At 46.0% G+C, this 14489-nt stretch overlaps 1 protein-coding gene across 4 annotated transcripts in view; it reads left to right on the top strand.

The window, feature by feature from the left end:
- LOC8035087 (UTP--glucose-1-phosphate uridylyltransferase) overlaps positions 1-14489 on the top strand; it is a 59906-nt gene that overhangs the window by 30010 nt on the left and 15407 nt on the right. For all 4 annotated transcript variants that reach the window (XM_029989854.4, XM_029989855.4, XM_029989853.4 and 1 more), the window contains 7 exons: positions 7372-7500; positions 10624-10731; positions 11318-11503; positions 11898-12031; positions 12837-12905; positions 13015-13148; positions 14079-14167. In XM_029989854.4, the coding sequence (XP_029845714.2) occupies positions 7372-7500; positions 10624-10731; positions 11318-11503; positions 11898-12031; positions 12837-12905; positions 13015-13148; positions 14079-14167 (849 nt within the window). The remainder of the gene's footprint in view (positions 1-7371; positions 7501-10623; positions 10732-11317; positions 11504-11897; positions 12032-12836; positions 12906-13014; positions 13149-14078; positions 14168-14489) is intronic.

The following is a 14489-nucleotide window of genomic DNA, read 5'->3' as shown; positions in this document are numbered from 1 at the left end:
ATGAGGGCGACGGGAAGCAACGAGGGCACGATCCAATCGACATGTGGCTTATTTCAGTGTAGATGAGTCTGTATTTAGGTTAGCTTGAAACCAAACAGCAGCTGCTTATGCGAAGTAAAAAAGGGCAAGATACGAGTTGTTGAATACATACAGTTCTTTGCACACTTCTCGGTTGGTTGCTTCTCTAGCAGTTCGTCATGACGGCGGTTACAGTCTCTACACTGCAGCAAAACGACGTTCTTCGGATAAGAGCAGAAATGCCTGGATGTTTCCAGGTAACGACGCTGCCACGGTACAATTGTACACTTGGGTAGTTATTGTTATTCGTAACAAGCAACTGGGTTACATGGTGATGCCTTGCGAAATATTGCACTTTGTCCCACTGTCCAGATAATTTTTTTTTTCTTTTTCTTGGGTTAATTAGTGTTTGGAATTAATGCATCACATTCGTCGAACAAACATCAGTTTTTCTTTAGCCGGGCAGGTTTTCGCAAAATGTGCATTTTGGGGCATGCATTCCTTTTTTCTCCCAGTCGCACTAAAACGTCCGTAATGAGATGCTCCACGGCTTCGCAGTGTGCCTTTACCTTGCTCTGTGTTCTACTGAAGTTTTCTTTCAAGTCTTTTCTGCTTGAGACAGTACTCATTTTTGGTGGGATGTCCTGGTAAAACCAGGACGTCCCACCATTGTCAAGGCTGGCGTAGCTACCACACTGCTCCTGCAACTAGCTTTGACAGAGTTGGAGCACTGAGGAAGGCACGCTATTAACCTTGACAACGTGAACAAAATAATTAACGCCAAGAATATATTTTACGAGCAGCCCACCAACATTGCACAACTGTGGCACACCTGAAAGGGTTATGAAACAATGTCCCTGTCTACACAAATGATGTTACTCTTCAAGGCTGTGCTACGTGCACTGTAATAGTATGCAGGTTATACTGTGGATGGTATTAGTTGCATTTATTAGTGCTGTCATCATCTTCAGATTCGATGCCAGTTGGCGACAAGTTAGAAGATAAACAGCGCCTTCGGCATTAAGATGGTCATCAGAATGTCAGGCACCAAATATCAGATTTGGATTGAAGCCTGATACAAATCAGAATGGCTCTTTTCTCTATTTCAACGCACAGAAGTAGTTCTTTGAAATTTTATGGTGGAATAACTCTGAACGACAGAAGAGCAAAAAAGTATCTATACTGAGACATTAAAATAACAACACATAGTTTAGATCTTTTTGTTATTACTATTTCACATTGCTGTTCTTTGCTGCACCTCTGCCGTCGAGATTACCAATTCAATTAAAAATCCAAAACGAAGGAGGTCCCCTGCCTTCAGTTGGCGGTATAAGTGATTTTTGCCGGATCTCGGTGAATGGTCCCGTGTGACCGCAAGCAAATAACATTTGAGGAGAATCTGGTTTAGCTTGAAATGTCATTAATTTCCACACTTCCAGATTTATAAACCTCTTCAACTTCGATTACACCCTGTGTTTACGCGGTTCAAAGGGTGCCTCGAGTTAATATGGGAAGATATGTGTATCCCTTGCCCGGGAACTATGGCACATGCTTTTGGAAGTCGGTATCAAGTTACGTTAAGCAGTTTTACTAGTGTATAAGCGTTCTACTACCACCAACCACATTGAAATGATGCAGCGTATAGCTGTATTATATTTTATTGGGTGGCTCGAGCCCTTCTGATCTAATCATGTTGGATGCATTTTACGAAAGAAACCGTTTGGCTTGAGCCACCGTGTTTACTAAGCGATGATTTCCCATTGCGAACGCCAGCCATCGACACCAAGCAAAGTGTGTCATAGCAAGCCTGCTGTCAATACACTTCTTTTTGACGACACTGTCACCCAGCTTTCAATTTTTGTTGAATGACACGTAGATGAGTGATGATTTTGGAAACCTGGATGCACGCTACAGGTGGCTCCACGTTTTCAGATCTTATTTATGACGTCATCAAGATGCTTAGAAGCAAAAAAAAATTATGCGATAATAGTCTAGTCTTGCCGGGGAGCATACCGGTGGCAATCAGTTCGGCGAGCGATGTTTCAGATCATTTTGTCTACGCTGCGACTTTTCGTCCACGGTTTGTTTCATCGAATGGTTCTCTCAGTCATTTCGTCGATACAGCTTGCGGCGTTTTGTCGAAAGCGTCTTACCGTGCACGCCACCTCTGTTGCCGGCATCCGATGGCAGCCTAGCTTGCCGAACCCGTAGCGGTTCCAATGAGGCCTGGTGCAAGCTCGGGCCTGAGATTACATTAAAGGTTCCCCGAATGAAGCAAAGGATGTCCGTGGAGTAGCACGGACTGTTTGAAAAGTTAGGGCTCGCAAATTTGTTTTTTATTTTTCTACCGGAGTTGCTTGGATGAGTCCGCATCTTGTTCCAGTATGCTTCCAGCGAACGAAATGAATCCAGTAATCCCCCCCCCCCCAATCTAACCTACTTAGTAAAAAAATAAGCTGACGAAATGTCGCAGAAGCATGCGTCCACGAAACATAAGTGTCGACGAAAATTGTATTCATGGGAAGTTGTCCATGAAACGTGTTTCGATGAAACGATAGGGACCGGCGCATACTATCTGACTTTCCCGTTACTGTTACCGTAGTTCCCAATGTAGAAATGGCATTTTTTATTTAAATTTCTGTCGGTGCATTTTAAACTGCTGTGACTTTACACATTTTTTTCTTCTGTAGGCATGGGCCTTAGCTGAGAAAATTTGCCATGGGGATTACATTTCTCGTTCGATTTGCTGGCCAAAAATATTAAAACTGACTTATGCTTACGCATATATGGCGATTACAATAGACATGAACTTGTTAATCGGAGCAGTTTTGCCACGCCGACCATACTAATATACAGGGCATTGGATTTTGATTCAAACGGATTTATTACAACAGTAGCTGTTAAAGGTTAGCTAATGTGGTCTGTGCAAGTGAGTTACACGGCCAGGTGGACATAATATAGTGGACCGATCCTCACGACTAGTCGGATGCTAAAAATTGTTAATCAACTTTTTTATTTGCGAAAAATTTCAATTATGGTTCCAATTAAACGCTTGCAGAGCACTATCTAAAACCAATAAATCGGTCAATTTTACAAAGCTTCGAGGAACACGGAGTGTGCGCTAAAGTTTCCACATGTGCGACAGGTGCAACTCTGGCAGTCCGAAAGCGCGGATGTTGACTCTTTTGTCCGCGTCTTTGCATCGTGCGCATGAGTAGAAACTCTCGTGCATCTCCACGCTTGCCCTATGCTTCAAACATTTCTAAAACTGGCTGGTTTGGTGTTTTTAGGTGACGCCCGTCAAGTTCCTAATTGAAACCGTATGTTTATTTGCACAAATGAAAAAGTTAATCAACAAATTTTGGTTAATTATACAACTTATCGCGAGGATTAGCTTCCTATATTATGTCGCCCTGCCAGATCATATTAATCTGCCTTGCACTGCTTTAAAAAAAAAAAAAAAAAATCTGTTGGAATTAAAGTCAAACACCCTGTATAAATGCAACTTATACAAAGGTAAGGACTTTTTTTACTGACTTTTAATTTGCACCGAACCTGAGTGCACTGAACGTAGTAACTTAATGAGACTTTTCTTTTCTCGAATTTCGCTTTATTTTAAAAGTTATAGGCAAATTAAAATTACAAAAACAATCAAGAAATAACATCCATCATGACGTCTTTGGTTGCTTGAGTGGCCGTGAACTAGAGTAACGGGGTAGTGAGCTCAGCGAGCGCTCACGGCTGCCGCACTCCGTGTCGACGGCTCGAGAGGGCGCCACTCAAGCATGTTCTGGAAAGGCCGTATGAAGCGGGCAGCCAGGATGGCTCGCATTGCATTTGCTGCGCGATTAAACACTAATTCGGCATGACACTTCATTCGCCACAAATGACAGCAAACGCGGGGTAAAGATCAGTTCAGAACGGGAGCTACTTCGCGCTGCCATACAACTAAATGGCCAAACCACAAGCCAAACCTAACCGTCGAAGGCCTTCGGAACGCTTGGAACCAGTCGAAGCGCCGCCGCGTACATCCGGGATCTTTCTATGCTTGGCGCTCGGCGGTGCCTGATCCCACTACCTCTTTCTAGTATGTGCCGCCTTTTCAACCGCTTGGTGGTGGGTGTGTCGACGGGTCATTTCTTGCTTCCATATTTTAGGAACTGCAGTTGTTTCTTTTCTGACCTAATATACTGAACAAAAACTACTTTTATAAATAATTGAAATGGTTCGTGCCACTTATATTTTGTGTTTCGACTAAAAAGAAGCTTTTAGCGGCTCTGACCAGTAGTAAGCCCAGGACCGAAGACTTTACATTTTGCGCGCTTTCGGCACCGCGGGTTGCACCCGTAGGTAGAGGAGGTTTCCGCGTCATCCGGTTAAAATATGACACACTGATATTTACTTACTCTCTCCATGCCCGCTGGGTTGCCCAAACCCCAAGAGACGTGGAAATTGCAAAAAAGGTAGACGCTTAAATATGATTGCATGGCCCCTTTAAGCAGGGGGACACATGAGCACAGAAAACAAATGCTGAGCAGCAGTATGCATAGCAACCGGTGCCGACGGTGGTGGTCTGGCAGACTCTCCGCGTAACGGTTCTCGCCTATCTGTCCAGCCTCACACACCACCACCTACGCCCCTCTAAGTGCAAATAAAATGATTATTATTATTATTACGTCACTTCCTTGCGGTGCCGCGGAGTTCGGATCTGGCCGATACAGATAATGCCTCGCGGTGCGCCTGTGGTGCACCTAACGGCGAGCGGCGAAGGTCACGCGCTCGCAGTTTCCCCTCTTATGTGTTCCCTGCTTTATGTTCAAATGTTTTGGAAAAATGGCTGTTTATAGGTAGGATGTGCACTTTCCGCTTCTAACCGAGAAACTCCGATGAACATGCACCGGGGACGAAAATACTAGATTGGTTAAAACCGAAAAACACCTGTGGTTGAATATTTTTGCCCTGACGAAACCCGAAAAACACCAGTTGTTAAATGTTTCCGCCCTAGCGACAGCTATTTTCTTCGAAAGTCCTCCCTGTAGAGGTTCGTCGAACATGTTATCTCGTGGATCCTGCGTCATTTCGGCGTCTGCTCAGAGGTGTTAGTGGTTCTTGGAAGGCAACACCAGTGTCGTCCAGGGCCACTGACCTTGGAGAACGTATCTCTTTAAAGTAACAAACCTTAATTACTCTCACAGTAGCAGCATTTATTCACGTTGTCTCATTATATTTTTTACTTTTTATGAGATTTGTTTTTTCAGAAACACGGCAGCAACAAATGTGGCACAAAAATAAATTAAATAAATTGCTTTTTGTTTTGCTGATAATTACTGTTTTTATCCTCGTCACGACTCGTCCAGCCAAAATGCAATGGTGTTTTAAAAATGAATAAACACAGAAAGGCATCCGGCGATCTTTCTCATTAATAAGCACCGGAAAATACACATTCTATTTATAGGTGGGTGATTTGTAGGCTGTAAAATAGGGTAATATAAATTAAAAAAAACAAGACAGCGCTAAAAAGGACAAAGGAGGAATGATGTGCATAAACAAGGCATCTTGTGTGCCCACTTTTACCTTGTGTCCATTTTTCTAAAAGGGTTTGCCAACTAGTCTGTCGTAATACCTTGCACTACCATTATAAATATTTGCTATACCCTCCAGTCTCATTTCCTGCCTTCTAACATTTGTCACGTGACCAACTAGGAGCTTGTAGCAGAAGACTGATGACATCATCATCTGTGATGATGGCTTTCGTTTGTGCAGTGCAGGCATTGAAAGAGGAGAAATAGAAAAGAAAAGAAATGAGTCTGTGGTGGAGTCTGGGCTTCTTTTTTAGTGCGCGTTCACCTTTGATTGGAGACACACGTTCACCGTTTGTGACTGGTGATTTGTCTCTTCCCAGCTTCGGGATGACGTTGGCTATGTGTTTGCCGCGTAAGTATGCAAGGCAGTCAGCTACTGCATCCCCCGCTTCTTTGTGCGTAATTTGGCGTATAGAAAAGCAGCTTCCGTGCGCGGCTTTACCTGCTGCTAGCCTTGATCGCGCAGACTTGGGGGGGATTGTTATTGACCTTTCTGCTCGCAGCTGTCTCACCAACTGTGATCGGGCTCTTCTTTTTTTTTAAAAAATCGAAACTGTGCTGTAGATACTCTTTGTGCAAATCTGGGAGTATTGTCGACACCTGGTGAACATTTCATCGCCTGCCGTGCGCTCGCTACGTTTCTTTGCTGGGTAGCGGCTTGTTGTGATGCGACAGTGAGAGTTGAGCAGTATCCTTGTTTGCTCCGAAAGAGATCCTCCTCCACGTACGGTGCGGCTGTAAAATGTTTCTGCCAAAAGTTCAGGTACGAATCGGCGTGCGCGCATCGGTCTGACGAATTGTGTTTTCCAGCTCAACTCAAGGTTTTGTTGCAGGCTTTGGGGGGGGGGCTGGCACGAACAGCGAAGTGTACCCATGCAATCTGGTTTTGTCCGTGATGCATGTGTAGGGCGACCTGACCTGACATCTAGTTTTGGTCGGGACAAAGATTTGGGGGGGGGGGGGGGAGGGGGGGGGGCAGGCCCCGTGGGACACCCCCGCCCCCCCCCTGGCTACATGCCTGCTATGAAAACATTACTTCCATGGAGTACAATTTTGAACCCGTTCTGTGGCTACATCTGCAAGCGCATTTTGTTCGCGGAGATGCGTTTATGGGAGACGTTTTCTATACACCACTGAATTTAGGATGCGTCGGTTGGCAATGTTTCTTCCCCGCTGGCCAAACATTAGGAAGGAGGACGCTTGTGTTCTCAACGAAGAACTGAAGAATATGCGTTTTTACATCAAGCTGAATATTGACCACTTTTCTTTCTGCTTCGCTTCATCTCCCTTCATATCCTGCTTGCACATACATCACAGTGCTATGGTTTGTTACAATATGAGATCAGTAGTCAATGCTCCTCCTCCAGAATGAGCTTTCTACTTCTGACAACATTTCGGTGCATGTGAAGACAAGCACGCCGAAGGGCAACAAGTACATGCTGGATGCACGCATAGCTGCCTATCTTACTTTACAACAGACTGTAGCTCAGTGCTATGGACACAGCGCCAACTTTACGTTACCTCCGCACCGCGCTGCACGGTGAAACCGGCGCTTAATGGGAACCTTTCATAGGTTGTTTTGCAAAGCAAAGCAAAGCAAGGAGCTTTGCTTTGCTAGCAGGAGCTCGTGCCGTCGGGTAGAGCACGTGCACGCAGGGCCCACAATGCGCAGCTGACGATCCACTAAAGATGCGTAGCGTCTCGTCTTCTGCTCCGAGGAATCGAGTCGTCCCACGCACGTGTGTGACCCCGTGGCTGTTCTTGCTTGCAGATGTTTGGGCACAGCCGTAAGCAGAGCGACAGCACCGAGTTTAAGGAGATGTCGAAGGTGGATGCTCAGACCCACCTGGCCCAAGAGCTGGAGAAGCTCTGTCTCACAGCCAGCGCCGCAGAACGAGAGGTGACCCAGCTGCCTACTTCTTCTCCCTCTTGATTTGTTTTTCAGCTGAGACCGCAACTCCTGTGGCCTTACCACTTCTCTCTAGTTCCGAAATTGATTGATCGGAGATGCGTTTTATTCCACGTTTTGCACCATCAATCAATCACTTTCAGTTCCGTCTCTAGACTAAAGGGCTCACTCATTTGCGTTTGTGTTTGATCGAAAGCGTTGTAGGTACTTGTGGCTGCTAACAGCGAGAGATCATACCAACGCCATCTATTGGATAGCTCTGAAACGTTTCGAATCTGCGTATAAAGTTTTGCAGCATTTCCGAGTTCAAATCTGCATACTACTAGCGAGTTCAAAATCTACACACATCCACCAAAAAATTGGGATTTATAACATTTTTGTTTTTTGTTATATTTTTTTTTAATTCAGAGTTTAGTTTTACTCAGTTTGCAGTTATTCAAAATAAAAAATAAGAAAAATTTGGACTTAAACATACTCTAAATTCATCAGAACTCCCCTGTATTGAATAATATTTTACCAGCTACATTTGGCATTGGTGCTTTGCCATTTTAAATACTAGCTATCTCACAAAAAATATTGCAGAGAAGTGTTGCCTCAATAACAGACAATTCTTTGAAATAACTAAACTCCTTGATGTAGTCACTGAGAAGCAGGAAGCTTCAGCCTCCCTTTATTGAAATATAGGGGTTTATGGCAATCAGTATCACTGTTATGAAAACCCTGCCCCTCTTTTGTCTAAGAAGGACACAAATAATATGGTCCAAACTAGAAAACATGATTGCGCTTTGAAGACGGGGACATAGGAAGAACAGACACCACAGAGTGCTCTTTGGTGTCTGTTCTTCCTATGTCCCTGTCTTCAAAGTGCAATCGTGTTTTCTAACATACCATACCAACTCGCCCAACAATCAGCACTTGCCAAACTAGAAACCTAAAAAATGGCGTTTGTCGTGACCCAGAGGTACCGTGACCCATTGTTCCGAACGAACCTTCACGAGCTAAAAGGTAAATTGCCTTTTGTCGGTAGCCAGAGATTTCAAGGGAAACTAAATTGGCCTCTCCTCGGTGCCACTGACCCTGTGCCCTCACGAAATTTATTTGTGAGATGCCGTCTTTTTTTATATTTATTTTGCCATCGTGATCTTGAAATTCTGAGTTTTTCGGATACATCCAAATAAATGGAAATTTTACTGGAGAGTGTTTTCCGAATTTTTTCGGGCTGAAAATAAGGCGTAAAAGAGAAAAAAAAAAAAAAAATATATATATATTGGTACTGTTTCAGGGCTATTTGGTAGATTGTGCCAGTGTGCTTTTTCACCGTAAATGGTTGCAAGGGAGCCCAGCACAGTCTATCACACTTAAACACAAATGTGTGAAACAGCCTAACAGGTAGTCTTTGAGCGACGAAGTGCTGCCGTTCTTGCTTTTTGCGGGCGTTAGCTGATTGCTGTAGATACTGCGGTCATGTCCCAAGAGCATGGCCCTCTACAGGGCTCAAGTAAGGTGAAAGAGGAGATGTGGGAATAGGTGTGCAACCCCCCCCCCCCCACGCCCCCCTCCCCCCCCAAAAAGAAAAGCTTTGAAAAAAAATTTTCTGACTTGAATCCTCATACCAGCTGTTTTAGGCCACACTGCGAGCATGGTATTATTCCAAATATGAAGGAGTAAATTCGTTTATTCGCTCAACTCGTTTTTAGGTTGTCAAAGGAGCAGTTCTTAGGGCCCGATTTGCAACATGGTCGCCTGTATCATGCACAAATCATCGGAACCCAAGAAATGGGACTTCTAAAAACAAGCTCTGTTTCTGTTTTCTTTTTTTTTTCTTAAGAACAGGAAATTAGACAGAATGCAGGAATAGCACATCAAGGTCATATTGGGTCCCTTACTGCTGATTCATTCAATCATTCGTTTTCAAATACAGCAGCTCTGCTGAGACAACTGCAGAAGTGGAGGAAAAGAACAACACACAAAACATGATCGATGATGAATATGAATCATGATCACTAGTTATAAATGTGGGAGACAAAAAACCAGTGTGGCTGTTGACGAGATAACCTGGAAATCCTTGAATTTCCGGAGGATCCAGTTCGCCTAGAAAACGCTGGGCATAAAAAAATTTTGTGGGAAACATTGTGAGAGTCGGGAAAATCTGCAAATGTTTTGAGTGGCTGCTAGCCATACCAGCCACTAGCTAAAAAATGAAATCAAGGCTACGGTCGGAGGGGGGGGGGGTCGTCACCCTCAACAAGTGTGATGACCCCCCCCTTTCCGACCGTTGGTTGAAAACAAAGTCTGCTTCGTTTTCAACCAACTCGTGCAACTTTAAACTAGCTCTTTTTGTTTTCAGTTTTTTTTTTTGCATCACTTTTTGTATAGTATATAGTAATTGGGACAGAAAGTAAACCTGTTGGGCTTGTAATCGCTTTGTGCCACAACTGTGTGTGTGTGGGGGGGGGGAGGATATGGGATTGCATTGTTGCCTCACCCCTACCAATGTTTATCTCCTTCTCGGTATATGTTTCTCTTCTCCACTACCCTGCGATTCGCTCCTTTTTTTAAAATTTCAACGCCATAGTCTTTATAGGGCCACTAAACAACGAGATTATGTGCATCTGTGCTTCCCAGTTCAACAGCTGAACTTAGCAAGAAAACCTGAATTGGTGTATAGTTTCGCACCAATTCAGTTTCCCCCCTAAATGGGGCGGGAAGTGTTTCCCCACTAAATATACTGGGAAAGCCTGAATTGGTGTGTAACCATAGTCGGTGACAGGTCAAGAGTTCGGGGGAAGCTCCTCCCACCTCTTCCCACTTTAGAAGAGCAAACACTAGAGAGGAGGTCACCTCTCCTCTCCAGTGTTTGCTCTGCTAAAGTGGAGAGAGGTGGGAGCAGCATTTTCACAACCTGTGACCAACTACACATAGCGATTTAGTTTCCCCGCCAAATATAGAGAGAAAACCTGGATGGGTGTGTAGTTACAGACCAGTTCTTACGCCGTCCCAAAGTCGACACGAGACGACGGGAGCCGCCCTTCAATCTGAGTCGAACGGAGGAGGTTCTTCTATGCACTGAGGAGTCTTTACAAATGTCTCGTGTTCCCTGTGCGTACCTCGCAGCTCGTGGAGACAGAGTTTCGAGGCTTCCAGAAGCTCTTCCAGAAATTCCTCAAGGACACGGGACCCTCCGTGAACTGGGAGCACATCCAGCCCCTGCCTGCTGACGCGGTGAGTGGCCGCCCGCCAGTCGCTGGCTTCGATTCTGCCTTGGGCTCTTTCGGAGAGCTCTGAGCGTCGGTCTATCTCCGGCGGCATTTAAACTCGTATCTTTGTACACCGTAGTGCTCATATTCTCGTGAAAAAAGCGGGCTTTGTGCGTAGTTGATGCGTTGTGCAAAAGAGTTATAAAAGCTTGTTGTTGCAGAAAGAGATGATGCTACAACAATGTCTCGTTAATGTGGACACCTTCGTCCCCCCCCCCCCCCCCCCCCCCCCACCCCAGAAGAAACCATCCGTAATGCGAGTTGTTCATATTAACGAGACAAAAGTGTATGTATTTACCCGTTCGTCCTTGAAAATGTTGTTCATATAGAGAGGGGCATCCATATTAACGAGACACAACTGCATTTGTCGTTGAAACATGTATGTTTGGATGAAAGAACATGTGACTTACCTTGTATGTGCATACAAGTATCTCTGTTCAACGTGTAAATGGTGATTTAGTAATGCTATGCAAGGAGCCTAGCTTTTCTTACTACAGTTCTTGAAGTAATAAAGAGTTTGACGTCACCGGCGATGTTGTCGGCTCTCCCAGGTGATTGACTACGGCCTGCTGCAGCCGCCGCCGGACGACGACACCATCCGCAACATGCTGAATAAGCTGGTGGTGGTGAAGCTCAATGGCGGTCTGGGCACCAGCATGGGGTGCAAGGGCCCCAAGTCCGTCATCCCGGTCCGAAACGACCTCACCTTTCTCGACATGACGGTGCAGCAGATGGAGGTGAGAATGACCTCCCTTCAGTCGTTTACCACAGGACCTGGTATGTACGCACCTTCAACTGGCATGTTCGGTGGCCTGCATCGCCCGTGCATTGATAGAGGTGCACAGCACTTATCATCACTCGCGAATGACAAGCTCCACGGTGTGCTTAAAAAGCGCAGTGGAAGCTTAGACTCATCGCATCCGGTGCCCAATCACGTCACGATTGGATGATTTCTCATTTCGCTTTTGAGTTCACAAGGAAAGCCGAGGAGGAAAAAGTTGAATCCTTTAATGGTCCCTTGAAACGCCAAGATGGCAGAAACTTTGTTACTTGAAAGCGTAGTCTGTTCAGTGCGTCTGGGCCGGAGGTGGGCTCGGCGCCATCTAAAGACTGGCCGCACATTGTCTCCAGCACCTCAATCGGACGTACAACTCTGCCATGCCCCTGGTGCTGATGAATTCGTTCAACACGGACGAAGACACGTCCAAGGTGCTGCGCAAGTACAAGGGATTCCGTGTCAAGATCTACACTTTCCTCCAGAGCAGGTAAGGGGGCCGGGAAGTGCTCCTCTATGGGTACTCGAGTTTTGCGAAAAATAAGGAAAATGTGTGTGTGTGTGGAGGAAATGTTGTGGCATCTAGGGAACAGGGAAATAAAGGAAAGGTCATATAGCCCTTTCAGGCAACTAGTTGAGAAAGCTTGGAAGCGGTCTGCTTTAGGTACTTGACAGGATTTTGGAAAAATGGGGAAACAAAATGTGCATCTGTGAAGGAAATGTTGAGTTGTCTAGGGAACAGGGAAACTAGGGAGTATAGAGTTCATTTAGGGAACCAAGTGAGAGGGTTGGGAATTGTGCTCCTATCTAAGTACTTACAAAGATTTATGGGTGTGTGTTTGTGTGCGTGGAGGGAATGTAGAGGTGTCTAAAGAACAGGGAAACAGGGAGAGTTTGTAGAGTTCATTTAGGGAACTAGGTAAAGGTAGGGAAGTGCTTTCCCCTATAGTTACTCAAGGAGATTTGGAGAAATGCCCTTTGAAGGCATCTAGAGACAGCAAAACTAGGGAGAGTCAGTACTCTTTCTTGGGAACCTGATCACAGGGTTGGGAAGTGCTCCTCCCTAGATACTCCAGGAGATTTGGCGAAAAGGGGGCGAAAGCACGCGTTTGCGGAGGGAATGTTGAGCGGAAGTTGGTGAATGGAGCGACACATGCTTCTCCAGTGCCTTTGGAGGTCTCTAGAGAACGGAAAAACTAGAGAGAGCCCGTTGAGTTTTCTAGAAATCAGATTAGAGGGCTGGGGAGCGCTCGTGCCTAAGTGCACAAAGACATTTGTGCTCTCTCACGTCGCAGGTACCCGAGAATCAACAGGGAGACGCTGATGCCCGTTGCCTCCACCCTCATCAACCCAGACCCAGAAGCGTGAGTAGGACCATTTTCCTTGGGCCGGCCAGTCCTTGTAAACGGTGAAGCTGCCCTTGTTGGTGTGGAAGCGTTTGGTTCATTAACGGCGGTAAACATGTTTTCTCAGGTTCTACCCTCCCGGCCACGGGGACTTCTACACGTCTTTCTGCCAGTCGGGGCTCCTAGAACACTTCCTGTCGGAGGGGCGGGAGTTCTGTTTCATCTCCAACATTGACAACCTCGGGGCCACCGTAGACCTCAGTATCCTTGCCGCCGGAACTCGCAACGTGCATTCCGCCTCCTCGGCTCGCGGAGGACGCCGGTTTGGAAGCCGTTTGATGCCAACTGTTGCACGATTCGGGTACCGGTACAGTGCGTGGAATGCGTCTCTGACCAGCGTTTTCAGCGTCCTATCCTGTATGCGAATAGTGGACTTTTTAGTTCGAAGCAAATAGTGGTTTTGCCCAAAGATTTTAGAATCGAATATTGAAGAGTTTCCCCAGGTCTTTCACTACCGTGCGCCATGCTTAAACGGAAATTCAGGTGAACTTGTGATGGTTGTTCCCAAACTTCCACTTGTCCACTTCTAAGCTTGGTTAATTTTAGTATAGCCATATTTTTTTAACTTTGACGTGTAAACAACAAAATTGTTGCAGCGCTGTTCCAATTGAGAGGTCTATAAATCTGCTTGCTTATGTGCACTTATTCTTTCTTCAATTTAAAATTTGACAAAAGAAACAAACAAACAAAGCAAGCACGAATGAAGGAGTACGGGTCGTCAAGACATTGCTGCCTAACTTACTATACCCTAATCGCGGCGGGATAGCCCCGCGCTTCTCACCCAGTACCACCCGCGCACTATAGGGAAGCAACACCCGCGAGCTCTGCGGGTACCGCTTTCCCGCAGCGCACGGGTGCTCGGTACGAAGCGCACTCAACGAGGCCAATTCGCTGCGATCAACGCTTCGAAAACTATGAATATCGCGGTTCATCTCGAAGCGAATATCGAATAGCGTAATGTTCGAAAATACTACTACTCAAAATTTGTCCCTGCCCTGTCTAAAAATTGAAAAGATGTCCAAACCACGAACGTTTGCCGGAGCACAAACGTGAGAGGGTGTAGACAGAAGAAACGGGCGCCCCGACCGTGTCGACAACGTCGTTTCCTCAACTCCGGCCGAATGCGTTCAGACATTCTCAACCTGCTTCTCTCCACGAACACCCCGGCGGCCCCCGACTTCGTGATGGAGGTGACCGACAAGACGAGGGCAGACGTCAAGGTGATTCGCTTGGCCGCTCGCACGTTGGAATGGCTGTCGAGAGCCAACTTGCCGTTCTCACTCCCGGCCGCCCATCTCTGGCCATAGGGGATTAAGCCAACTTTGTGAAGCCTCCGTGGAGTCTTTGGGGGCTGGAAAAGAATGTGGAAGGGTGTCGTTTTTAAAGCCTTTTTAAAGACGACAAAGGGCAGCAGAACAGTGTTGCCAAGTGTCGCCCTGGTGCCATTTGTGAATTTTTTTTTTGTTCACTTTATGTGCATAGAAATCTATGTCCTCGCTCTCTCAGTAACGAGCACAGAGTGAAAGACCTCCAGCCCTTCTG

The sequence above is a fragment of the Ixodes scapularis genome, unplaced genomic scaffold (assembly GCF_016920785.2).
Source record: "Ixodes scapularis isolate PalLabHiFi unplaced genomic scaffold, ASM1692078v2 PGA_scaffold10__122_contigs__length_95168666, whole genome shotgun sequence".
NCBI lineage: Eukaryota > Metazoa > Arthropoda > Arachnida > Ixodida > Ixodidae > Ixodes > Ixodes scapularis.
Note: the sequence above shows the minus strand (reverse complement) of the source record. Positions and strands in the feature narration are given on the sequence as shown.